Source organism: Rhinopithecus roxellana, chromosome 1 (genome assembly GCF_007565055.1).
Source record: "Rhinopithecus roxellana isolate Shanxi Qingling chromosome 1, ASM756505v1, whole genome shotgun sequence".
NCBI classification, from domain to species: domain Eukaryota; kingdom Metazoa; phylum Chordata; class Mammalia; order Primates; family Cercopithecidae; genus Rhinopithecus; species Rhinopithecus roxellana.
Genome location: NC_044549.1, coordinates 130183751 through 130211477, shown reverse-complemented (window position 1 = coordinate 130211477; position 27727 = coordinate 130183751). Strand labels below are relative to the sequence as shown.

General features: G+C 38.1%; 1 protein-coding gene across 3 annotated transcripts in view; it reads left to right on the top strand.

Annotated features, from left to right (window-relative positions):
• VPS8 (VPS8 subunit of CORVET complex) overlaps positions 1–27727 on the top strand; it is a 263309-nt gene that overhangs the window by 127151 nt on the left and 108431 nt on the right. For all 3 annotated transcript variants that reach the window (XM_030931118.1, XM_030931123.1, XM_030931127.1), the window contains 3 exons: positions 1119–1208; positions 5502–5548; positions 22523–22670. In XM_030931118.1, coding sequence (XP_030786978.1) covers positions 1119–1208; positions 5502–5548; positions 22523–22670 — 285 coding nt within the window. The remainder of the gene's footprint in view (positions 1–1118; positions 1209–5501; positions 5549–22522; positions 22671–27727) is intronic.

Below are 27727 nucleotides of genomic sequence, written 5' to 3'. Positions count from 1 at the left end.
CATAGCCAGACCCCGTCTCTACCAAAAAAAAAAAAAAAAAAAAATCACATCAGGCTATTTCTTCTCAAGTCGGTTTATTAAATTGTACTTTTAAGGAATTTATTTTGTTTAAATTTCCAAATGCTTGGCATAAATTCATTCATCATAGCTTATTTTTGAATGTCTACAGATCAGTAACAGTGTCTCCTTTGTAATATTTAGTTATACCTTCTCTCTTATTAGGAGTATTGCATTAAAATTATATAAACTATAGTTATTTGTGGCAGCTAATTATTACGAATCTACAAGTACTACCTAACACGATAATTACGAGATACATTGTGAATGTTGCAGTCATAGTGGCTTGTCTGAGTTTTATTTAATAATACACTATTTTGGTCTACATTTGGTCTTTGTGTTTTAGCCGTGTATCATGGTTGTGTTTGATCACAGTGTCCCCACAGAGAAGGTGAATTGGAAAGGTAGAGTATTAGGTGACAGAAACCAAGTAAGAAGAGAATTTTAAAAAGAAAAGGATAGCCAGTAGTGTCCAGGAAAGTCCAAGGGGAGGTCAAATTACAAGTCTTATATTTGACAAATAGATTTTATTAATAATGTTTGATTAAAAGTGGTCAACATTTTACTTTCATGTAAAATTTAAGACCTGAAGTTTGTTTCTTAAAATGCTTGCAGTTTCTAAATCCACTGGTCACCAGAAGTAAAGTTTTAAAATTCTTAGCCAGATAAATTACAACTATACTTTCTCATTTCTTCACGTTATTACTTTAAGCTCCAGGGTGAAATGCATTGACAGGGAACTTGGGAAGCTTTTGTTCCTTCTGTTTCTCCTGCAGATATCATGGCTGAAATCCAGAATTCTACAGTGCTTTCATTTTCTAAGAGTTCTGAATTACCTTTCTTTAAATTAAATTTTGATTTTTTTTTTTTTTTTACATGACACATTTCTAATTTTGCTCATTTGCAAAGTGCCCTTTAAATTGAGGCCCTATATCAGGGTCTGCTGAAATGCAGTATGGAAGCTTGCGACTGTATTGAGGTAGGTAATCATGCCTCACATCTGTGGATATGCTGGTTAAATGACCAATTAAAGATGGCTTTGTCTTTTCCTTTAACTCCAGGAACTTGTGTCCCTGAAGCCCTGTAAAGCTGCGGAGCTGGTTGCCACCCACTTTTCTGGACATATTGAAACGGTCATTAAAAAACTTCAGGTACATATTGCAAATATATATTGGGGAAAAATATCTAGTGGAGAGACAATTATTAAATCTTCACCTAAGAAGTTTTGATTATAGTGATTTCTTCAGTTGATATTTATTAGCAGTTTCTATTAGGTTGGTGCAAAAGTGATTGTGGTTTTTGCCATTTCTTTAATGGCACAAACCTAATACCATGTGTATGTGCGTGTGTGTGTGTGTATGTGTGAGCAGTTGTGTGATGATCTCTTAGTTTGGAAATGAGGGAGTTGATCTTTGTGCATAACAAATATGAGCTTCAGAGAAGCATTTCTGGAACTATAATGTACTTATTCTAGAAATGCTAATCCAAAAATCCTCTCTTCCCCCATTTTCTTTTGCTGTAGGATCCACAACCCTGTTTTCTTTTTTCTTTTTTTTTTTTTTTTTTTGATACGAAGTCTCACTCTGTCGCCCAGGCTGGAGTGCAGTGGCATAATCTCCGCTCATTGCAAGCTCCACCTCCTGGGTTCACGCCATTCTCCCGCCTCAGCCTCCCAAGTAGCTGAGACTACAGGCATCTGCCACCACGCCTGGCTAATTTTTTAAAATATTTTTAGTATATTTAAATATATGTATAAAATATATTTATATATTTATATTTTATACATTTAATTTTTTATATATTTTTTAAAAATATTTTTAGAGACACAGTTTCACCATATTAGCCAGGATGGTCTCGATCTCCTGACCTCGTGATTCACCTGCTTTGGCCTTCCAAAGTGCTGGGATTACAAGCATTAGCCACCACTCCTGGCCCACACTGTTTTCTTTGAGATTCATATTTATTCAAAACTTTGTCATCCTGAAATTGTGCTGTTTAGAATTTTTCTTGGAAAATCTTAACTAGAATGCAGCTATATGCGTGGTAAATATTGAGAAGCTCAGTTAGAAGTACTATTGAATGCACTATTTAAGGTATTCCACGTACCACTTACCATGGCAGTGCTGATGTTGAGTTTGCTCCCTGTCATTGTAGCCACAAGTGATAGAGGCAGGGAATAGGACAATGACAGGGACTTGAAGCACCACCCAGAGTCCTCAAGTGACATTAATAGTGGTTGGGAATAGCTGTGCAAGCAGGAAATCAGAACAGTGAGTAGGAGGTAGCTGGCATGAGAGACAAAAACATGGAATTCATTCATTCAGACACTTAGTGCAGCCCTACTCTCTAGCAGTGTGCTAGGCCCTAGGGACAGAAATAAGAATACAACCTTTTCTTAAATTTTGCCTCTGGAACAGAGAAGCACTTGCATAATTATAGTCCAGTGTTGAAAGAGCTACACTAGAGATATGTGAAAAGTGCTGTAGGAACAAGAGAAGAAGAGTGTGATGGATTGCAAGAAAGACAAGAATGCCCAAAGATCCCTAACCTGGTCTTGAAAGCCTAATGTCAGATTTCCAAGCAGAGACTTGGGCAGGGCATTCTTGATAAAAAGGTTCTGGGTATAAAAAGCCTTGAAGGCATGAAGCAGCATGCATGCTCAGAGAACAGTCAGGTCTGTGTGAAGCACGACGTCATGGGGGTGATGGTGGAAGTAGCATTAGATTAAGCTATTAGTGATAGGCTGGAGGGGAGGAGCTAAACTAGAGGGGTGGCAAAATACAGCTTGGAGACAAATGCGGAATGGTTTCATATGTGATGCTATGAAATTTAAACTGTCTTCTGTGTACTGAGAATTATTGATTTTTTTTTCTTTTTTTTGTGTGTGACAGATTCTGGCTCTGTTGCCCAGGTTGGAGTGCAGTGGTACGATCTCAGCTCACTGCTACCTCTGTCTCCTGGGTTCAAGCAATTCTCCTGCCTCAGTCCCTGAGTAGCTGGGATTACAGGCGCCTGCCACCACGCCCGGCTAATTTTTGTATTTTAGTAGAGACAGGATTTCACCATGTTGGCCAGGCTGGTCTTGAACTCCCGACCTCAGGTGACCCACCTGCCTCGGCCTCCCAAAGTGCTGGGATTACAGGCGTGAGCCACCGTGCCCGGCGAATTACTGAAGTTTTTTAAAGCTAAAGAACAGTATCATTAGATCCATTTTACAGAAAATTAACTTTGTATAGCAGTGGGGAGAATGGACTGGAAAGGAGAGCGAATGGAGGAGAGAGAAGGTCTAGGCAAAAGATGGAGAGGACTAGCACTAAGTCAGTGGCAATTGGAGAGGACAGGTTTAGGACATTTTTGTAAAGTAAAATGTATAGGGTCTGGAAATTAGTTGAATGTGATGGGAGGAGTTAAAAACAACTCCCAGATATCAGGCTTGGTTGTCCAGCATGATAATGATGAGGTCCGTTAACTCAAGAAAAAGACTCATCCATTAATTCAGTAATTACTTCTGTACCTGCTCTGGGTGAAAAATATTAAGTGCTGAGGATACAAAAGCATGTAAGTGTGATCCTGCTCTCTAGAAAGAAGACAAATAAGCCAAGCCAAGACAATTACAGACTAGTTTGATCAGAATGCTAATGGAGCCCAGGATTCTAAAGTAGTACACGGAAAGACATGAAATCCAGTCTACTGAGGGAGGGTAGGAGGAGGTTTCTGCCAAAATTACTCTCAACCTCTAGAGCTTCTCTCCCCTTTAAAAGTCAGCACTTCTGGTACATTTTGCCTGTGGTGGGGGCTGTGTTGTCATTGTCCTTTAAGATTTAAAATGATCACTTGTAGGGTTTTCTTTTTTTTTTTTTTTGTAGTCTCTAAGAATATTAAGAGACAGACCCAGTAGATAAATATAATGTCATTCATCAAACAAATATATAAAAGTAAAGTACGGGCCGGACACAGTGGCTCACACCTATAATTCTCGCACTTTGCAAGACCCAGGCGGGCATATCGCTTGAGCTTAGGAGCTCAAGACCAGCCTGGGAAACGTGGTGAAACCCTATCTCTACAAAAAAATTCCAGAAAATTAGCTGGACGTGGTGGTGTGTTGTGCCGTTCATCCCAGCTATATGGGAGGCTGAATTGGGATGATCGCCTGAACCCAGGAGGTTGAGGCTGCAGTGAGCTGTGATCATGCCATTGCACTTCAGCCTGGGTGACAGAGTGAGACCCTGTCTCAAACAAACAAAAAAAAAGCTGAAGTATGATGGATAGTAAAAAGCTTTCTATTTGTGGTCTGTTTGTGGAGTCTTAGACATTTATTTTAAAAAAATGAAGAATTTACTTTATTGCATAGCTTTATAAATTCTGCAAGAATCCCACATAGATCTTACAAAGTATGTTTACTTTTGATGGCAAGAAATATGCCTCTGACCAATTGTTTTCAGAATTCTTAAAATGAAAAATATGCCAGAATGTTAAGTTATAACCGAGAAGAAAGTCATGTAAAATAACACAAAGTGATAGTGAAGAAATAGAAAATCAGACTGATACAAATAAACATATTTTTTAAATTGTATTTTTATATTAATCTTTTTCATCCTTAGGAGTCCCCCATTTTTTACAGATGAAGTGTGAATGTGTCAAAAAATACAAAACAAAAAAGAAAAACTGAACAATAACAATTTTTCATAGGTTTCCCAAGAATTTAGAAATATTCATATTTTTGTAGTATTTGAAGGTTTATCTCTTTTAACCCTCACTACTACCCTGTGTGGAAGGCAGAGAAGATATTGCTGTCCTCTTTTTTTTTTTTTTCACATAGGGAACTTGAATTGCTCAGAGGATAAGTAACTTACAGGAAGTCACATTGTGAGTAAGTGGCAAGAACAGAACCCAGATTTTATGGCGTATTTTATGCTAACATGTTGCAGTTTGGCATCTCTTTTGTAGTTGTTTATATTGTTCATGAGCTTTTCTGGTGGTGGTTGTTAACTTGGACCTCAAACTCCCACCTTCCCTCGATGAACTATCTCACAGCAACCCATTGCCACAGGAGGACCAGGTTAAGGCCGGGTGAAACTGATCAGTGCAGCGAGAGCTCAGCATCCACAGAGCAATTCCAAGCACCTGCCACCCCGGGGGTCCTTGTGCTGGGAACAGTTCGGCGATTTGTCTCAGTAGGAGGTCTTTTTTTTTTGGGTGATAATAGGGTGTTTGTGTTCCGTTTACACTGAGAAGCGAATGTGCAACAGTGATTAGAATTATTGAGAAGACATAAAGAACCTCCAAATGATTCTTTAGAATTTCTTAGATATGTACCGAGGGCTTTATGGAAGTACTCAGATATCTGTGCATAAAGGGATAGGTTAAAGTAGTTCTTTACTGTGGAAGAATTTGAAAAATTTGTTTTAATATTTAATTGTAATTTTTATTGTTTTTCTATTCAGAACCAGGTTTTGCTTTTCAAATTTTTGAGGAGTCTTCTTGACCCAAGGTATGTTGATAAACTTTAGTCTTTCATTATATATATATATATATATATATGAGAAACAAAAGGAAATAAATTGAGATTAGGTTACCAGCCCATGGTATCTAAATAGTACAATTATCTCTTAATTTTTTAATATTAGTAGGAGCAACTGTTACACAGATAATGTGAAAGTAGAAGATCTGAACAATAGATTGTATCTTGAGATAATACTTTTCTTTCCATTTGAACATGAACATATATGGTGAGTTCTCATGGGTGTAAATAAAATAATGAAGCCATGCCACGAGGACATGTTTCAGAAGAGTTAGCTTCCCCCTCCTGCCCTTGTTTCACTCTTGCGTACTCCTAACTTCATGTGGGAGATTGATGGTGCCTGTACTTTCCAAAGTTAACACTTGGTTCCCAGCCTACCTCTAAATGTATTACCTTTTAAACTCTGACTTAATATGTTTAGTTTTAAACAACTTCCTGATGGTGTGGGAAGGAAAGTTGAAATGTGTTTTTTCAACTGCTACTCTGATGCTTATATCAAATAAAAGCAAACTCAAGGAGATGATGAAATTAATTAATAATGGATTTGTAGGCAGAGCAGTTCTGCATATGAGGTTTTAAAGTTTTGCTGTAACTACATAGAGTACATTGGGAGTTGAGGACAGTAATATTTAATATCCTCTAAGATAGTTACTCTTGACCAGTAGTGTGCATCAGAATCACCTACAAAGCTTTTAAAAATTCAGATACCTTGGCCCAACCCACAGAATCACTGGGAGCTGGAATATTTTGATGCACACCTAGAGCTAAGCATGATTTACATGTATTTTTCCAAGATGACATAGCTTTCATATCAGACATGCAAACTTCAGGTTTCATTATAATGTATGCTGGCCATTAAAAACAACTATTTACGTACTTTAGCAGTTGTAATATCAGTTTTGGTTATTTCCGTGTAAAATATTTTTGAAAGCTCAGCCATTTGAATCTTGAATAGGCTGTGGTACATTTAAATTTAGTCAAACAAATGTGTATGTATAGATGTTTACTAAAAGCAGACTGATTACAAACCCCCCCCTCCACTTGTGTTCAACACCTTTTCAAAGTATCTGTGTTTTAATTCTCTGTCCTCAGATTATTACTGAGGCTAGACATCCTTTTTTTAAAAAAATTCCTGTTAATCATGTGTATTTCCCTCAGAGTCAGTTTAGGCCCTTTTCTACTCCCAGAATTAACTGATGGAAAGATTTTAGAATTGGAGCTGGGAGTAGAAGGGAAGGAAGGAACGTGGGAAGAGGTGGGGAGAGCTGGGAAGGGGAGACATGAAAGTAGGGCAGAGCACGGAGCTCAGGGGAGGAGGAAGGAAACGCCAGTCCCACTTCGCAGTCCTTTCTCTAGAGCCTGAGAGCCTGTCCACCTCTTTCTGTGGCACAGTTCCCTCTTTTCCTCCCCCATACTTTTTCCTGTGTTAGATCCATTCACTGCTCTGCCCTTAGGTTAATTTATTTTAATCAAGTCCTTTTCTTCTGCCATCCTACCTGGAGAGGCTCAAGCAGGAAGGACAGGGGAAGGTCAGCTTTGAACTTGGCATTTTCTCAAATGAAGTGTGGAAAGTGATAGTGACCAAATATATTTTTTTTTTATTAAAAAAAAAAAACAACAGTATTAGGTAATGTAAATATCTGTGTCAAAGATCTAGTGTTCTGCTTTGAGAATCCCAGTTCTTGAATTCATCATATTTTATCCTCTTACTTTATGTCTTATATAGGAGGCAGGCATTGATGTAGATTATGCTCTAAACTTTTTGAATTTGATGTTTGGCATTTCAATCCTTTTTTAATAAAAAGCAAATACAAATAATATACCTGCTTTGGTATTGCAGTCACTATTTAAAGTAAATAGTACAAAAAAAAATATCACAAATATCAAAGGTGGACAGTCTTGCTCCATTGTTACCTGTATCTAGATTTGAAAGATGTTAGTTAGGTAAGACCCTTTACAAGTGCTGTGAAAGTTGTTTTTGTTCACCAGTAAACCGCAAATTATTTCACTTGAGAAACAGGTATATTTTATTTCCCTAAGCTAACCGTAACCAGAATAATTACCTCTCACACATTATTCCTTTCCTGTCATATCAATTCAGGCGCAAGGTCTTTTCTTACCAACCTTGAAAAGAGGTGGTGCGCTCACAGGCCTTCTTTTCCCCTTCCCCAAAAAGTGACATGACCAGGAATGATCTCACTCTCACAGCCAAATTTCTAGCTTTACTTTTGCCTACCAGAAATTAAGAGCCTTGAAGTAACCAGCTTACCTTAGCTCTGCCTTTAAAAAGAGCTCACTTTTGTATTGATCTGCCTCCAAAATATCAAAGACCGAGTGTTCTGCTTTGAGAGTCCCAATTCTTGGATTCATCATATTTTATCCTCTTACTTTATGTCTTCCATAGGAGGCAGACATTGATTTAGATTATGCTCTCAACTTATTTTTGAATTTGATGTTTGACATTTCAATCATTTTTATATAAAGAAGATTTTAAATGATAGTATCTCAAACTAACCCATACAAGCCTCTTTAACCCACAATGTAAATAAATATATAATACTAGCAACATATTGAGTTCTGGATTGAGGGAGAGAAAGTAGGTTAAGAAGGTTGAGTGCCGAGGGAGTAAGGAAAAAAGAGGAAGTTCTCCCTTTCTTGCTTTGAGAGTAGTTCTTAGACAAAGTTTTGATTTATGTAAAGTTTGTTTTTGGTATCCTTTGAACCCTACCTCCACCCCATTCTGTTCCCTTCTTTCCAGGGGTGCGGGGTACACACACTTCTTCAAGCTCTTTGCATTATAAGCACACTCAGGTATAGAGTGTTCTTTATAGATGTAAAAAAACCCAAATTACCTTCCTCCATTTCCCCATCAAAACTGTTTTCTAGTTGCTTTGTCAATTTCTGTATTGTATGGCCCCTTTTACAATGAGGAATATATAAATAACATGAATATAATGAAGCATATAAAAGATGGGGAAAAAACTCAATACCTTTTCCTAATACAGTTAACCTCAAGGGTAAGAAGAAAGCAGAGTGCACGGATTGGTTTATATTAGTCTCTGATTGACTAACTTATCATTACATTTTAGCCTGTTTTTTAGTGACTGTGCTTGTTAACTAACCTAAAGGATTAGACTCTTTTCAGGTACTGGGAAAACTGAGGGAGTACGGAATATGGATATAGGGTCAAAACAACATCAAGAATAGGTAGACTGGCCCCGGCTAGCAGTTTACCTGACAGCCAACCATGAATTATTTTTGCCTTTGTTTCTTCTCTTTTTGTTCTTTTTAAGCAATATATATTTTAACCTCCAGTTTTTTTCCCCCATGAAACTCCTAAAGCAGCATTATGAAAGAAAACAGTTATTTTGAGATGAGGACTGCTGGTGTGTATGTATCATCTCAGAGTGTTGCTTTTTTTGCTCTTGCCCCCAACACCTGAGTTAATAGGATTCTTATTCTTGTATGTATAGTTTATATATATTTAATTTAACATTTACATGTATGGCCAGGCGTGCTAGCTCATGCCTGTAATCCCAGCTCTTTGGGAGGCCGAGGCAGGCGGATCACCTGAGGTCGGGAGTTTAAGACCAACCTGGCCAACATGGTGAAACCCCGTCTCTACTAAAAATACACACACGTGCACACACACACAAACAAACATTTACATGTATCAGGTTGTTTTTGCGGGGGTAGCTTTTATTTTGTCAACAGCATTATTAAAAGAATAGGTCATCCAGTTGAATTCATGTGTATATTTCTCTGTCTTTACCCAGTGTCTTTATGTTATCTTTGTTATGTAAATAGTTTCCTCAGTCGAATTAATTGACCTGCAAGGATATTGGTGGCATCAGTACATAGAAAGATTAGATAGTTTTAGGGGGAGAGGGGGTTAATCCTCCAGAAGCAAATTACTTGCCTGAATTAAGGCCAACAGCTTGGGAGAGAGGATTTGCATCCTCTTCCAATTATTTCTTTTGAGACAGCTGCTACATAAAGCTCCACTCTAACCCCACCCCCTGGGTGCATTCCTGCTGGCCATGAATTCTCACAGGAGTTCTCCTGATGTGCTTACACCCAGCTGCAGGTTCCTTATGCAGTGGGGATTGCTTAAAGGATAATACAAAAGGACACATGTTTTTTGTGAGGCCATGAGCTGCATAAGGAATAAAGAGAATGTGCAAGTATATTTATATTCCGAATATTTTCCTCAGTATGATTTTCCTGGTAATGTTGACTTAGCCTTTGTTAACAATGTTCTGAAGGCCTCTGAAACATATAGCTTGATTTTCCTGAAGGAAAAAAGCACATGTGTCACATTGTATCTGAAAGTGTTTAATCAAAGTAAAGTAAAAATTGAACATTGTTAAGCAAATGAGTAACTTTGCCCAGGAGCAAAATATAGATTATGAAAATGGTTATGCATTGGATTTTAGCTGAATCTGTCAGTGTTTCTATGGATATTTTTGAAGGGACATTTTAAGATATTGACACTCAGTATTGAAATAGCGTATTTCAAAGTTAAAATACAAAATTAGAAGATTATATATATTAGAAGATTATATATGTTCATGAACTTTGACATGTTAAAAAAAAAAAAAAAATCCTACTTCAGTGACTGCCTACAGTGGCCAAGGTGATTGTTAATTTGGCCTGACTTACCCCTAGATCTTATATCTTTGGTTAGTATTTTGCCAGCAACTCAAATTCAGCCTTTTAAATTGTAACACATCATCACCTCCTAATCACCAGTCAGCTCCTCTCTCTCTTTCTCTCTCTCTCTCTATATATATATGTTTATTGTATATATATGTTTATTACATATGTATATTTCTTTATTCCTTTAATCTGTACTTACCTATAATGAAATTGTTACTTATGCTCACTTTTTCCAACCTAAACCTCTTCTCTTTTCTCTCTTAACAATTAATATCATAAACTCGTTTATTTTATGTAGCAATTTCCTGAGTAACTACAGCATACCAAGCACTTGACAGGCATGGGAGATAAAACGATAAATAAGACAGGGCCCTGCCTTCAGAGAATTTACATTCTAATGGAGGAAGATAGGCCAAAGCAGGTAATTAGGTATAAATATCTTAAAATCCTGAGAGTGATGATCAAGTTTTCAGTTTCCTTATCCATTCCCACTCCACCTTGTCACCACACCACACAGAAACAGTTACCAAAATCTGTAAACTCTACCTCTTCTCTATCTCTTAGGTGATTTTTCCTCGTCTTTACCTGTACTGCCCTGGTTTAGGCACTCAGCATCCTTCCTCCGGTTTCTTTTGCTGGTTTCCCAAATGTAATCTCCCAACGGGTTCTTCCTGCTACACAGAAAAACCAATTCACTGAGACCACAATATTACAGTAGAGAAAGAGATTGATTAACACAGATAGCCACATGGGAGGGCTGGTATAATAACTTATTACTTAAGTCAGTTTCCTGGAGAACTCAGAGGCTAGGGCTTTTATGGATAATTTCGTGGGCAAGGAGCTAGGGAATGGGCACTGCTGACTGGTTGGAGATGAAATCATAGTGTGGAAAGTGGTCCTTATGTGTTGAGTCTGCCTCTTGGTGGGGGCCACAGGACCGCTTTTGTCATGAGTTCCAGGTCTGGTTAGAGATAGAAGATGGCCAGAATGCAAAAGTCTGAAAACATCTCCAAAGACCAATCTTAGGTTCTACAATAGTGGTGTTATCTATAGGAGCAGTTGGGGAAGTCACAAATCTTATATCTGGCCATATGACACCTTGAGCAGCAAGGGATTATAGAAAGGCAAGCTAGGTTACAACGGCTGGCTATCATTTAGCTACACCTTTATTTTAGCAGAATTCAGGCTCTTCCGATAATCCCAATCTTATAGTCTTTCATTTGTCTTACAAAGGTAGTTTTGGTCCCTGAGCAAGGAGGGGGTTAGTTTTAGGAGGACTGTTATCATCCTTGCTTCAAAGTTAAACTGTAAACTAAATTCTACTCATGGTTAGCTTGGCCTGTGCCCAGGAATGAGTGAGGACAGCCAGCCTATGAGGCTTGTCACAAGACAGAGTCAGCCATGCTAGATTTCTCTTACCGTCATCATCTTTGCAGTGGCACTTTCATAACCAGCCTGGCTTCCTTTTCCCTTTTTGAACAGGCAGATAATGGTAATGTTCTCTACCACTTTCTTAAAGCTCTTTCAGTTCCCATTACCTAAGGTGAAATCCAGTTTTCCTTGTATACAAGGCCCTTCTTGGTACAAAAGGATTCAGGCCCACCTGGCCAGCAGCATTTTCTTCCATCTTCCCATATCTCTTCTCTCCTCTATTCCTGAGCAGTACTGAACTATTTGTTCATATTTTCATTCTTCCCTTCACATACCTGTTCCTCCCTCTTCATCCACATTGTTTTCTTGAGAGCAGTTTACTTATATGTAGTAAGAACTGCAAAGTCATTTTAGGGAAAAAAACATTTTATTTTTTCCTTTTTGGGTTCTTAGTTTCGACACTCTACTGAAAACAAAACTCAGATTAACAAAAGAAAAACAAGTAGAAGCTTACTAATGTGTGATGTACCCATCATGTGAGACAGGCCTCAGTTCAAAAGTATCTCTCTCAAGGCAGTGGCTTAGGGGCTTTGCTTAAACAGTATTTTAACAAAAAGCCTTAAATCTTACATAGTGACAAGACACGAAAGAGCAGTTCCAGCCTAGTAAAAGGTGGAAACGTGTGGAGAGATAGTAAAATCTGTTCCCAGATTCCGCTGGTACCTGCTGGTGCCTTCTCTGGGCCAATAAGCAAGTGCTGTCTCTAGTAAAGAATGTATGTCCTGCTATCAGGCAGATAGAGGTGGGGGCAGAGGGTTCCCCTGCATTTTCATTATCTTTAACAATCCTCAGTATTTTTGGGAGCTGTATTTTGATTGTTTGGTGCCCCCTTTGAAACTTTACTTTCAGAAAGTTTCACATATTAAAAGCCAGGTGGGTAGCTCTGGAGAGATTTAGGTTAGAGGTTTTGACATAAGAGTTTGGCAGAGGAGAGAAAATCATAGATTAAAACAAGTGGAAAGGAACAAATTTGGGTACATTGTCCCATATCTTATTGAAACAGTCTTTTAGTCCTGAGAATTACTCTGTTCAGTTGATCAGTTGTATCTTATTTCAGGAGGTGATGTTATGGGCAGGTTTGTTTTGTTTTGTTTTTAGTCAAAATTAACTCTGTGGTATAGACAAACATATTTAGCAAGAGGCATGTCTGTGGAAGCAGAAGAAACACAAAGGTTAATGTTTGGAGCAGTCTATTAGCTTGTTTAATTCTGGAGCAGTCAGTTGAGATTTTTATATTTGTTTTCAAAATATCTACAGTTGGAGTAAAAGTAAACTGGTAATTCTGACAAATTTTTCTGGATTGCTGTTTGCATCAAAGTTTCAATGAACTTTTTTCATAAATAAGTTGTATGATTTCTTCGAAGTTTATATCAAGTTGTATAACTTTAGCTTGCAGGGCTTCAGGGAAAGCACACTTTAAACTTTTAATGATTTCAAGTCAGAAAGATAGGAGAAAAATTAGAAACGTTAGTCTGGGAGTCATAGTCAGATATTGGAGGAAACTAAAAATTCAGGATTTAGTCCAGGTAATAAAAAACTCAAAAACAGTAGACAGGTCTAGAATCTAATAACAGATGTGCTATAGTTTTCTTCTGAAACATAAGTTTTTTCTTTATAATTACTGCCATTCTTATTTACAGTAATTACACTAATTATAAAAACCAGTTTTAGCCTTATTATACTTGGCCTGATCATTTGCATAAAGTGCAACAAGAAGAGTGATTGACCATATAGGCTCTTTTTTTTTTTTTTAATCTGCTTTGTTGGAATTTATTATAAGAAACCTTAGATTATACCTTTAAAAAGTTCTACAGGCCAGGAATTCAAGACCAGCCCGGGTAACATAGTGAGACCCCGTATCTTAAAAAAAAAAAAAAAAATGAAAAATTAGCCAGGCATAGTAGTCATACCTGTAATCCCAGCTATTCAGGAGGCTGAGGCAGAAGGATTGCTTGAGTGAGCTAAGGAGTTTGAAGTTAACAGTGAGCTGTGATTGCGCCACTGCCATTGCACTACAGCCTGGATGACAGAGGGAGACCCTGTCTCCAAAAAACGAAAAAGCCTCTTCAGGGTAGGAAGTCAAGCCATGGACTTTACCAATAGTAAATCAGTGGCCAGCATAGTAATCAGATTTTACCTGTAGTGCTTGGGTGAATTCATTTTTGCTTGCAGTCCCCAGAATATTCTGAGGTTCCTGGACCTGTCAGAAAGTGACATTCTTTACTTACTGCAAGGCTGGGAACCATGTAGACATGGCACCAGGCCAGTTCTTCTAAGGGCTTTAATGGCCCCTTCAAGTTAACCTTAGTTTCTTAAAGTAGTCTGAAAATACGACATCCCAGCCTGTATAGAATTAGAATGATTCAAATAACATTTATACCTGATGTGGTTATAGAGCTAAATTATTCTTTCTGTCCCTGAAATCATTAGGCTCTTTTTCCGTTAGCTTATAAAGTTCATTTTTCCTTCCTATGTAGGAGAACAACATATACTTTCTTTTCATGACTATCAGAGAAATAACACATTTTATTAAAATTTGAAAGATTAGGCTGGGTAAGGTGGCTCACACCTGTAATCTCAGCACTTTAGGAGGCTGAGATGGGCAGATTGCTTGAGCCGAGGAGTTCAGGACCAGTCTGGGCAACACAGTGAAACCCTATCTCTATAAGAATTAGCAGGGTGTGGTGGTGCACACGTGTAGTCCCAGCTACTTGGGGGGCTGAGGTGAGAGAATTGCTTAAGCCAAGGAGGTTGAGGCTGCAGTGAGCCATGATCATGCCACTGCACTCCAGCCTGGCCAACAGTGAGGTTCTGTCTAAAAAAAAAAAAAAAAAAGATTTGAAAAATTACATTTTGGCATTTGATTATTAGTCAAACCAGGAAAGTGGAAAGTGACCAAATCCCCTCAAGCCAACTATCTTAGATCTGCTGTTTCATTAATTTGATGTGTCAGAATCTTTGCTATCAGGCAAATGATGAGCTTGCCTGCTTTGTTCTGTGCCTCTTAAAAGTTTACGATGGATTGTGGCTCTTCCTATATGTGGAAATACTGTTAGCTCTGGGGATCGTGGCGGTCATGATGGGGAGCAAAGAAACCAAGGATGTGCTGGATTTCCTTCTTGCCAGAGGAAAGTTTCTGTCTCAGTCAGTGCTTGTCAAGTTTGTAGAGACCATTGTGTTTGTATATTACAATTTCATACAGATTTTATGGATATTGTCGTTGCTACCTGTAATAATCACATTTAATGTATTTTTCAGGCAGATTGGAACATTCACTTATGTTTTGCTTAGTTGGCACAGGATTACATTTGGCATTTTTAACTCGGAATGTGTATGGAAAACTAAAAGTTCAGCTTAGAGGCCTTGTGATTTGAATGACGACTATAGGGAAAATAGGGTTTTTAAAACTGTTGTTTGTTGCTGCTGCTGTTGTTTTTTAATTGAGACAGAGTGTCTCACTCTGTTGCCCAGGCTGGAGTGCAGTGGCGTGATTTCAGCTCACTGCAACCCCCACCTCTCGGGTTCAAGTGATTCTTCTCTCTTTGCCTCCCGAGTAACTGGGATTACAGGTACGCACCACTATGCCCGACTAATTTTTTGTGTTTTTAGTAGAGATGGGGTTTCATCGTGTTGCCCAGGCTGGTTTCAAACTCCTGGCCTTAAGTAATCCACCCTCCTCAGCCTCCCAAAGTGCTGGGATTACAGGCATGAGCGACCATGCCCAGCAGTTTTTTTTTTTTTTTTTTTACTCTAGCTTGTTGTGGGTGATATATTTGCATTCTCAGTCTAAAAGGTGCTGGATAGTCCAAAGGGGGCCACCACATCTAAGGACTGGACATATGGGATTGAGCAGAGAATTTAAGCAGACAGAATTTAGGCTAAGCCAAAGTGAACCTAAATTGTAAAAACAATATATGAAGGAGATTGTGAAATCCTCTTCCTTAGAGAAATGGAAGATTAATCTAGACTGGCCTATTTAGATACAGTTTTTAGAGTGAGGGGGTGGGACTAGACTAGACTTTAAAAAAATTCCAACACAATGTTTATTTTCTTTAGCAAATATTTGGAAGTCAAAATTTGAATTTTATATATTTTTTAATTTTTATTTTAAGTTCTGGGATACATGTGCAGAACGTGCAGGTTTGTTACATAGTATACGTGTGCCATGGTGGTTTGCTGAACCTATTGACCCATCCTCTAAGTTCCCTCCCCTCGTCCCCCACCCCGCAACAGGCCCTGGTGTGTGTTCTTCCCCTCCCTGTGTCCATGTGTTCTTATCATTCAACTCCCTCTTATGAATGAGAACATCCGGTGTTTGGTTTTCTGTTCCTGTGTTAGTTTGCTGAGGATAATGGCTTCCAGCTTCATCCATGACCCTGCAAAGGACATGATCTCATTCCTTTTTATGGCTGCATAGTATTCCATGGTATATATGTACCACATTTTCTTTATCCACTCTATCATTTGGATGGGCATTTGGGTTGGTTCCATGACTTTGCTATTGTAAATAGTGTTGCAATAAACTTACGTGTGCCTATGTCTTTATAGCAGAATGATTCATATTCCTTTGGGTATATACCCAGTAATGGAATTGCTGGGTCAAATGGTATTTCTGGTTCTAGCTCCTTGAGGAATTGCCATACTGTCTTCCACAATGGTTGAACTAATTTACAGAATTTGAGTTTTAGAATAATTTTAATGTGGGCTAGACATATTGGCTTACACCTGTAATCCCAGCACTTTAGGAGGCTGAGGCAGGTGGATCACTCAAGCCCAAGAGTTCAAGACCAGCCTGGGCAATGTGGTGAGACCCCATCTCTACAAAAAAAATCAAAAATTTGCCAGGCATAGTGCCCCACGCCTATAGTCACAGCTACTCAGGAGGCTGAGGTGGGAAGATCACTGGAGCCCAGGAGGCGGAGATTGCAGTGAGTTAAAATTACACCACTTCAGTCCAGCCTGGATGACAGAGTGAGACTGTCTTAAAAAAAAAAGAATTTGATGTATGTTTTTCAAAACTGATAGATATTTTTAGTCTTCCCTAGAAATAGTTCAGTTTACAGAGTTATAATTTGAAATGATTTTCACAGTCTGAATAAGAGTGGATATGTTCTCCAACCTGAATTCTGTAGTAGGCAGGGTTTGTATGTGTGTTTCACAAGGCACACACATGCTTTCTTCTAAAACTGACAAAACAGTGGTTATATTGCAAAGCGGATAGTTAATAGAAGACTAACAGCTTTGGGAAATGGATATAACAAATTTATGTGCAAGACTGATAAGCAGCAGTCAGAAATGGATGTAAATTCATTAATGCTCCAGCTAATTTATTAAAGTTTTGATTATACTGATCTGGCCTGATCATTTCCCATCAGACACATTATTTCTCTCACAAGTGAATCCATCAAAATCTATTCATCTGGATGATTTGCTTGGTTTGATGCATATTCACAACTTTGTTTCTTGTAAATGGTTGTGTCAATAAATTTTCTGGAAAGAATTAAGTACTATTATTCATACTTATATCTAGTCTTAATTTGCTCTATAGTCTTGCATTTATAAGACATATTAACAGAAGTCTGATGTAAATGAAATACCAACAATTTGGCATAAAATACAACCTACAATTTGACGTAAACATCTGGAAAGCACACTGGCTCATCTGAGTGTAGGGGAAACATTGGTTAACATTCCCATTTTCTTTTACCTAATAGTGTTCTCTTGAGACACAGCCTTGATCCCTCTGATAATAAGATAGACCAATCTGCTTTGGTGACGTGTGTGGCAATTTTTCCCCACACACCAATCAAGCAATTCTCTAGTGGGCACCAACTGGGTAGCCTATAATTTCACTCATTTCTAACACTATGTATCTGGAGTTACTGTCAGATCCTTGTCAACTGAAGAATCACAAGGTTCATAAATTTTGAAAGGAGAGCTTTATTTCACATAAAGGGTTGCAGCCTGCAAGGTGGCCATTCTGCAGGCTGGGAAGTGTAGCCTCTGGCAGAAGCTGAAAACAAGCAGTCTAAGGGAGGGGTAAAAGGAACAGTGATTTATGCTGAGTAGAGTAGCTAAGTATATATATTCAGTAACCTGTAGGAAGAGTCATGAATATTTATGAAAGGGGAAATAAGCACATGCACAATTGAGCTTCACGCTTTTTTGTGGGACCCATGTTCAAAATATGGCAGCGTTAGCACAATCCAAAGGGGCAGTTTTCAGCCCTCTGACGTTGAAAGGTGAAGCAGATGATACGAAAACCCTCACTGCATGTCCTCTGCCATTCAGCAAAACAGTTGTGGAGGTGGTGGTTAGTGCTTAGGAAAGGATGTGTTGTGAAACTGGTGAGCTGTCACATTGAAACAGCAAAGGTGGAGAAAGAGTCTGGTCACAACCTCAGAGAGTTGGCTAAAGGCAATGAAAGAATGAGCCATCTGTGTTTTGTTTTCCAGAGCTGGTTTCTGCTTACTCCTTAGGAAATAATTCTGGTTAAAGGTTAATAAGGAAGGGGCATACTGAGGCATGTCTGACTTGCCATTCTGTCATGGCTGGGAACTCAATTTTTAAGATGGGGTCTGTTACCAAACTGAACCTGGGTCCACTTACCTGGTGCAGTAAAGCCAAAGACCCACATTGAGGTTTGCAGTGAGAGAACGGAGGGCATTTCTTTGCAGGACACCAAGCAAGGAGAATCGGCAGCTCATGCTTAAGACCAGACATACCTGATGGCTTACAGGAAGAGCTTTTAAAAGCAGGGGAACATTTCAGGAAAGCAGAAATTACAGGCCAAATTGCAAATCCCTACATTGATTTGGCTCAAAAAAGGTGGGATATCTTGAAATGGGGGTCCTATATGGCATAAGTGGCTTCAGAGATTATTTGATTTGCAGTTGGTTAAGGAAACAAAATTTTGTCTAAGAACGTGGGGTCAGCAGAAGGAATATTAAGGTTTGGCTTGTGGGTGTGACTCTCTCCAGACCCTTTAGAAAGCAATGTAGAGCAAACAACAGAAGTCAGGGCTCAGTCCTTAGGGGCCCCCTTATCTGAGTTCTGCTTGACAGTGGTTGGCATTTTCCATCTGGTTGTGGTGCAGGTTTCAGAAAAACAACTCAGGGACATATGTTAAGATGTTATCTTTAATTTCTACAGGGAATCAAACATCTTGTGGCTCTAACCTACTTGGGTGGCTATTGTTGTAAGCTATTTCTTTGTTATCAGGTTGCTCATTTACTTCTAAAGGCTAGCTAGATGCCTGGAATTTCCTTTGAAGAGATTCAAGATTTTTCTTTATTTTCATGCTTGAAGGAGGGGAAGGTATGTGGCAGCTCATTAAGAGAGGCCCCTGCTCCATCTCAGTTTCATTAAGTTGGTTGGAGGGCTTAGAATTTTCCTGTTATTTCTCTTCCCACAGGCTTAGTCCCACAAAACTAGCCCCTACTTCAGGTACCAAGCATAAGCCCCAGGCTGTAGCCTGTGCTTCTGACCAACTAGGACTTTAAATCAGGATACCCTTGACCCTCCGCCCCAGGTTCGATTAATTTGCTGGAGCAGCTCACACAATTCAGGGAGAACTTTACTTACATTTACTGGTTTATAATAAAAGATATTACAACAGATACAGAGGAACAGCCAGATAGAAAAAATGCATAGGGAGAGGTATGTGGGAAGGGCCAGGCAGCTTCCATGCCCTCTCGGCGCACACTGCCCTCCAGGATCCTCCACGTGTACAGCGATCCAGAAACTCCCTGAACTTAGCCCTTGGGGTTTTTATGGAGGCTTTATTATGTAGACGTGATTGATTACATCGTTGGCCATTGGTGATCAAGTCAACCTTCAGCCCCTCTTCCCTCTCCGGAGGTGTCAGCGTTGGGGTAGGACTGAAAGTTCCAGCCCTCTAATCACGTGGTTGGCTTCCCTGGCAACCAGCCCTTATCCTGAGGCTGTCCAGGAGCCCCCAGCCCTCAGTCATCTCACTAGCATGTAAGAAGATAACACTTTGGAAAGCTTAAGGATTTTAGGAACTGTGTGCTTATTAGATCACAATATTATATTCCCACATAGAGAACTGCCGTGTCCCTAGATTTATCATGTGCTGCTTCTAATTTCTCCACATAGGACTTTCTGATAGGATTGATTCCTAGCTATCTCTGACTTCATAGCCCTAGTCCCTGTAATTTTCAGCCCTCTATTCTACGTTTTTGTGGGGGAAAGATTACCTAGGTGCCGAGGCAAGAGACTGAAGGCACAAACTGTTTCAGTATAATAAAGAAAACAGTTAAAATAAGAATAGTCATAATACAAATTAGATATAGAGAGGATCATGGACAATTATCAATCATTATTATAAACATTATTAATCATTAGCTTTTAATATTACTCTTTGTTGCATTACTAATATAACCTAGGAATAACCAGCGGGTATAGGGTCAAGTGCTGAAGGGACATTGTGAGAAGTGACCTAGAAGGCAAGAGGTGAGCCCTCTGTCACGCCCACATAAGGGCCGCTTGAGGGCTCCTTGGTCAAGCGGTAACGCCAGTGTCTGGGAAGACACACATTACTTAGCAGACTGCGAAAGGGAGTCTCCTTTCCTTGGAGGAGTCAGGGAACACTCTGCTCCACCAGCTTCTTGTGGAAGGCTGGATATTATCCAGGCCTGCCCGCAGTCATCCGGAGGCCTAAACCCCTCCCTGTGGTGCTGTGCTTCAATGGTCACTCTCCTTGTCCACTTTCATGTTCCTCCCGTACTCCTGGATCCTCTTTGAAGTTCGTAGTAGATAACAGTAGAAGAAATAGTGAAAGTCTGAAAGTCTTTGATCTTTCTTGTAAGTGCGTGCTGACATATGCTGCCTTCTCTCTCTCTGCTGCGGCTACCTGAAAGGGAAGGGCCCCCTGTCCTATGATCAGGTGACTTGCTTCACCTTAAATTAGAAGATTCATCCTCCTTACCCTGCCCTGCTTGTCTTGTACGCAGTAAATATCAGCGCGCCCAGCCGTTTGGGGCCACTACCGGTCTCTGCGTCTTGGTGGTAGTGGTCCCCTGGGCCCAGCTATTTTCCCTTTATCTCTTTGTCTTGTGTCTTTATTACAGTCTCTCATCTCCGCACACGGGGAGAACACCCGCTAAGCCCCGTAGGGCTGGACCCTACGTGTTTTCCTCTGTTTGAAGGCAGTCCAGTGTCCTATCTCCATTCATTTCAGTTCAATTCAATGTATATTTACATCAGATTACTGAGTATTATTTATTATGTCTTAATGATGGGTAAACAATTATGAATGCAATACCATGGACTTTACAATGTAGTTGGGGGCACAGATACTTAAACAGATGATTTTCAAGTTGTTGGTAAGAACTAAGGTGGTGGTATACATAAGGAATAGCCAGTAACTGAACAAACGTCTGTATTAAAGGCAGTCGTAAGATACCAAGAAACAAAACAAAAAAACAAAAAATGAACACTCTTTCTTTGGAGTTTATAGGCAATTTGAGGAGATACTGAATTAGCCCATCAGCAAGGATTGAAAGTTCCAAGCAGCAGAATTTACTTAGTTTATCGTTTACCCACCTCTGCTCAGGACTGAGTATCACAAAGCTCTTAAATTAGGGAAAATGCCCTATGTCTAAATACAGTCTCTTTTTCTTTAACCCAAGCTTCTTATTAGTAAAAGTAGAAGCACAATTTACCATCACTTATGAATAATTATAAAATCCAAATTGTTCTTTCTGGAGTCCAGAGAGTCCCACCTTGTGGCTATTGATGTACTGTACATGGTTACAAGTGTGCCTGGAGACTGTCTCAGCTCTTGGGACAACCAGAGTCCCTTGTAAGCAATCTTACTTCACTACAGTGGACCATACAAATATCTTATTTTCTGTGTGCCACAATATGAGAAAAGCTGGAAACTATTTCTTTAGACCATGTGCTTTAACCTTTCTTCAGAACTGGGCTAGTTTTCCAAGCAATCATTGTTGTATCTTATTAACCCTATTCCAGTTCTTTATGTAATAATGAGCTTTATTTGAGGAATTCTGAAGAGAAGATAGGACTCACAGAAGGAACTAACTTCTTTTGAAGCTAGAGAGAGGATGATTCTTAGGTCTCAATGAACAGTTGATTTCCTAAGTAGCTACTTTTGGCCATCAGTAGTTGAGTGCTTGAGTGCCCATCATAATGCAATTAATACTCTACTTCCAAAACTTTTGTATAGGCATTATGAATAGTGGGCTATGTGAGTAGCTGGCATACTAGGCAAATGAACCCATAAATATTATGTATTTTAGTATTATTCCTTTATTTGTTTTAACAATAACCAAAAAAAAATAGTCCTCATTACATGCAAACATTGGTTAGCTTAAAAAATTTATTACTGAGAAGATACCTGGTACCTACCCCTCACAGAATTTATAGTGTTTTAGAGAAGACAAATAATTAAAGAAGTCATTGCAATGTGGTATGATTGGTGCTATGAAGAACGTAAAGAAGAAACACTGAGATTGCAAGACGGTTATATATAGTTACTTAGAGATCAAATTATTAGGACTAAATTGGGTGGCTCTTATTTCTTTTAGAGTAAAATACAACTTTTGGTATGATTTAGAAGAGTTTCAACTGAATGTTACTTCCTTAATTATTCATCATAACCTGAGTAATATTGCAACTTACAATGCCTCTTATGTAATGTACAGTTTGCCCAAGTAACCTAAATAACATTGAGACTTTCAATTCATATTTTTCCCTGACCAGCAGGTAGTCCTAGTTTTAATGTAATATGCTTTTTACTGGTAGCTTTTAATTATAGATGTGATTAAATGATGCTACAATTGAGTATTCTCTTATCTTTTGTATTTTTAGGGAAGGTATTCATATAAATCAAGAATTACTGCAAATATCTCCTTCTATCACAGAGCAGTTCATTGAGCTGTTGTGTCAGTTCAACCCAACCCAAGTTATAGAGACTCTGCAAGTTCTTGAGTGCTACCGTCTGGAAGAAACTATTCAGGTAAGACGAACAATATAGAAGAGACAAGAGTAAACTCTTCTTAACATTCTCCATTTGTCAGATGATCAAAGAAAAGGGGAAAAAATATATAATTTCTTTTTTAAACCTTATAAATTCTTAGTTGAGACACTTCTGGAAACAAAAGTCAGATTAATGAAAGAAAAACAAACAGAGGTTTATTGATATGTGCTATACCCATCATGTAGGAGAGACCTCAGCTCAAAAGTATCTTTCTCAAGGCAGTGGCTTAGGGGCTTTGCTTAAACAGCATTTTAACAAAGAGCCTTAAATCTTACATAATGACAAGACAGGAGAGAGCAGTTCGAGCCTAGTAAAAGGTGGGAACATGTATGGGAAGATAGTCAACTGTGTTCCCTGATTCCTCCGGTGCCTGCTGGTACCTTCTCTGGGCCAATAAGCAAGTGCTATCTCCAGTTAAGAATGTATGTCCTGCTATCAGGCAGATAGAGGTGGGGGCAAAGGATTCCTCTGCATTTTCATTGTCTTTAACTTAACAATCCTCAGTATTTGGGGGAAATGTATTTTGGTTTTGTTCGGTGCCCCCTTCGAAATTTTACTTTTAGAAAGTTTCACATATTAAAAGCCAGGTGGGTAGCTCTGGAGAGATTTGGGTTAGTGGTTTTGACATAATAGATTGGCAGAGGGGAGAAAATCATAGATTGGAACAAGTGGAAAGGAACAAATTCAGGTACATTGTCCCATATCTTATTGAAACAATCTCTTGGTTGTGAAAATAGGTCAGTTGAGTTAAATAGTTGCATCTCACTTTAGGAGGTGGTGTGGTAAGTGGGTTTCCATCAAAGTCAGTCAGGTATAGGCACATAGGCATTTAATAAAAGTCATTTCTATAGAAACAAAAAGGAAACAAAAGTTAATGTTCGGAGCAGTCTCTAAGCTTGTCTCCCAGTGTTCCAGAGAACTTTCTGTCCGTAAATAAGTTGTTGTGGTGATTCCTCCAAAATTTATATCAAGTTGTCTAGCTTTAGTGTGCAGAGCTTTGTGAAAAGCAGTTTTAATTTCAGTGATTCCAAGTCAGAAAAATGGGAGAAAATGTTCAAATATTAGTTTGGAGAGTTCGTCAGATATTGGAAGAAACTAAAAATTCAGGATATAGTCAAATTGCAAGTAAATAATAAAATCTCAAAAACTGTGAGTTAGAATCTCATAATGTTTACTGTAGTTTTTTTTTTTGTGAAATAGTTGTTTCTCCAGTTACCCCATTTTTACCAAAAATAATCAGAGTAAGTTCAATTGACTTGTAAAATAAGTTTAGTGTCATTGTATTTATTATTTATATAATACTATTTTTTATATAAGTACTATAAGATTAATTTATATAAGTACTACAAGAGTAGTGATTGGCTTTTAAAAAATCTGCTCTGCTGAAACTTACAAGAAATCTCACAGTAGACCTTTAAAAATCTCTCATCTTCAGGCTGGGAAATGAAGCCATGGGCTTGCCATCATCAGATTTTACCTGCAGTACCTAGGTATACTCTTTTCTTGAGGCCCCCAAATATTCTGAAGTTCCTGGGCTTCTCAGGAAGTGACATTCTTTACTTACTGCAAGTCCAGGAACCCTGTAAGCATGCCATCTTGACAAGGGATCAGACCAGTTTTTCCAAGGACTTTATTGCCTCCTTAAAGTTAAGCTTAGTTTCTTAAAGCAGTCTGGTTATATCTAAAAATAATGACATTCCAGTCAAAGCCTTGGTAATATAACTGGTGTTTCCAATTTTTCTGCTACAAACAGAGCAAATTCTTACTGAACTCACGAAAATAACTGTTGCCATAGAATATGAATATTCAGTTTCCAAATTTGGGAAGGATCAGGTATAGAAAAAAGTAAATGTTTTAATTTTGCCACAAAAATATACTTCACCAAATTATTGTAAGGCTATGAATAGCCCTCCCCACCCCCGCAACCCCCACCCCAGAAAAAAAAATTTTCTTAACTCTGGAAAGCAACACATAAAAGTATCAGCAGTGTTTCAAACAAGTCATAAAAAATTATTTCAGTCCACTGTAATTAATTCTTATTTTTCTTAATGTCAGGTTAGCAATTTTATGAGGCCAGGTTTGTTTGCTTTTTCCATTGGGGTTTGGGAAATTTTTACCCAATTCAGTGGTAATATGGTGTCACAGTTGTCAGAAACCTGTATTCAAGAATGTTTGTTGCACTCTTTTTCATGACCTCCTTGAAGATGCAACACTTTAGAATTTGCAAGGAGATTTCAGAAAAAAAAGCATCAAAATAAAGTAATTAACTGTGGACAACATTACTTAAAATGGCTGTGATTAAAGGCATAGTTGTCAAGGATATTTGGTTATTTTCTGTGGCCTACAACAATTTAACATAATAACCCAAAATATGACTGATAACATATACCAACACATAACCAGATTTCTAGGAATCTCAGAATTTTGGAACACATATTAATAACACTATATACAAATCCAACTCAAAGAAACATCATTTCTTATGTGACAGTGTTTCCCATATAATTTAGCACATCAAATAAGCTGGTTTATGATCTCTCTTTTGTATGCCTCAGGGACCCTCTGCAACATCCCAATATTAGGTTGAGATTAAAAAGACTCAGTTTTAGAATCTGAACTTTGATTTTGAGAAGCCTGTCAAATACGTCAAAGGTTTAAAGGATTGGATCAGAATAGGATCACAATTCACTGTAAAATAATGATAATTCATAAGTCAAAGACATAATTAAAAGGGAGACTCACGTATGAAGTTACCTGTGTAAGTTTATACCTACTAAGTGGTGGCCCCTGAGATTGAACGCACATAGTCTGACTCTATAGTGCATGCTCTTAATTGCTGTGATAAACTGCCTCTCCATTTATTTTAGTAAAGTCAGCTTTATAGAAATTGTTATTGATCAGCATGATAGAAATTCTAACCAACTCAATAAGCATAGAAAAAGGAACATAGTAAAAATATTGAAAGGAGACCAAACTCTTGCTTGCAGACACAGATGGTTAGATAGTCCTGTTGTGCCATAAAACTTAATAGACTAAATAGCAATTCAGTAACTTTAGCATATTCATTGCCTTAATTCTCTTCCCTTATTTTCTCCTGTTTCTAAATGAAAATGTACAGACACACACATTATTTTCTATAACAGGTTAGTATGTTTCCCTTTTAACATTTATTTTTCAGCTATCATGTATCTCTTTTCCTTTCCTATCAACACTCCTGAAACAGTTGCCTGTATTTTCTGCATCTACCTCCAGAATTGCCCCCACATACTTTTAAAAAATGTTTAATTATTAAATATTTCAAATTTACAGAAATGTACTGAATATCAACTATGTATATACCCATCAGCCAAATTTTACAGTTAACATTTTGCCATACTGGCCTTAGATCTTTGTTATCTTGTTGTTCTTGTTGGTTTATATTAAAACTAGAGCACCCATTATCTCATTCCCCCCTCTCCCAGAGGGGTCCACCATCCTAAACTGGTGTTTATCCTTCTGATCTATGTTTTGAATTTTTCCTATATGTGTATGTATCTATAAAATACATGTTAGTTTTATATGTTTTTAAAATTTGTAGTAATATACAGTAGATATTTTATTATAAATTGCTTTTTTTTAACCAATTTTTTTTTTTTTTTTTTTTTGAGACAGTCTCTCTCTGTCATCTAGGCTGGAGTGCAGTGGCATGATCTCTGCTCACTGCAACCTCCACCTCCCAGATTCAAGTGATTCTCCTACCTCAGCCTCCCAAGTTGCTGAAATTACAGGCGCATGCCACCGTGCTGATTTTTGTATTTTTAGTAGAGATGGGGTTTCACCATGTTGCCCAGGCTGGTCTTGAACTGCTGACCTCAAGTGATCCGCCCACCTTGGCCTCCCAAAGTTCTGGGATTACTGGCATGAGCCACTGCATCTGGCCACTTTTACTAAATTAAAAAAAAAAATTTTATACATGTAGATCTACTTCATTCATTTAGTGATCTTATGGTAATCTATCAAATGAATGTGCCAATTTATTTCCCTCTTGGTAAACATTTAGATAGTTTCCAATCTTTTGCTATTATAAACAGTATTACAGTGTACATCTTTATATATATCTTCTTGTGTGCCCATATGAGGTTTGTCTAAGTAATATACTTGGAAATGGAATTGTTTAGACAACAAAGTAGTGTAGTTCTACTGATATTGCCAAGTTGATTTCCAGATTGTTTCTGTTCTCATCAGCAGTGTCTGATATTTCACATCCTTGCTGATGCCTAGTATTTTTCACATCCTTGCTGATGCCTAGTATTTTTAGTCTTCTTAATTTTTGCCATGGTGGATATTAGTGATTACTCATGACATTAAACATCTTTCCATATGTTTGATGACCATTGGAATTTTCTTTTCTCTGAATTATTTATTCATGTCATTTGCCCATTTTTTCTGTTGAGTTTCTGTGGTTCTCTTATTGAGTTCTAGAAGTTTTTTTCTGATTTCCCAATCTCCAATCCTTTGCTAATTTTATGTGCTGGAGATACTTTCTTCCAATTTATTATGGCACATCATTTAACTTGGCTTTTAGTGACTTCTGTTTTAGTTTACCAGTATTTATGTCTTAAGTGTGTGTGTGTGTGTGTGTGTGTGTGTGTGTGTGTGTGTGTGTGTGTATTTCCTTTCCTATTTTAATGGAATAAAGGATATTCTCTTATATATATAAATTTTATAGTTTAGCTTCTTACATTTAGGCTTTTAATCCATCTGGAGTTAATTTTTGCAAGCTGATCAAAAGAAGGATTTTTATCTTTTCTTCCACATGATGGCTAATGGTCCATGTGGCATTTTATTATCCATTCCTCACTGGTTTTTAATGCCATACTGCCGTATACTAAACTCCCAAATATACATGACTCTGTTTGTGGGTTCCATTCTCTTCCTTTGGTTGTCCTTCCCTATACTCATACCACATATTTTAATTAATACAGCTTTTCAATAGATTTATTATTTGGAAAAAGAATCCTCCCTCCTTATTCTTTTTCTTTAAAATGGTTTGGCTA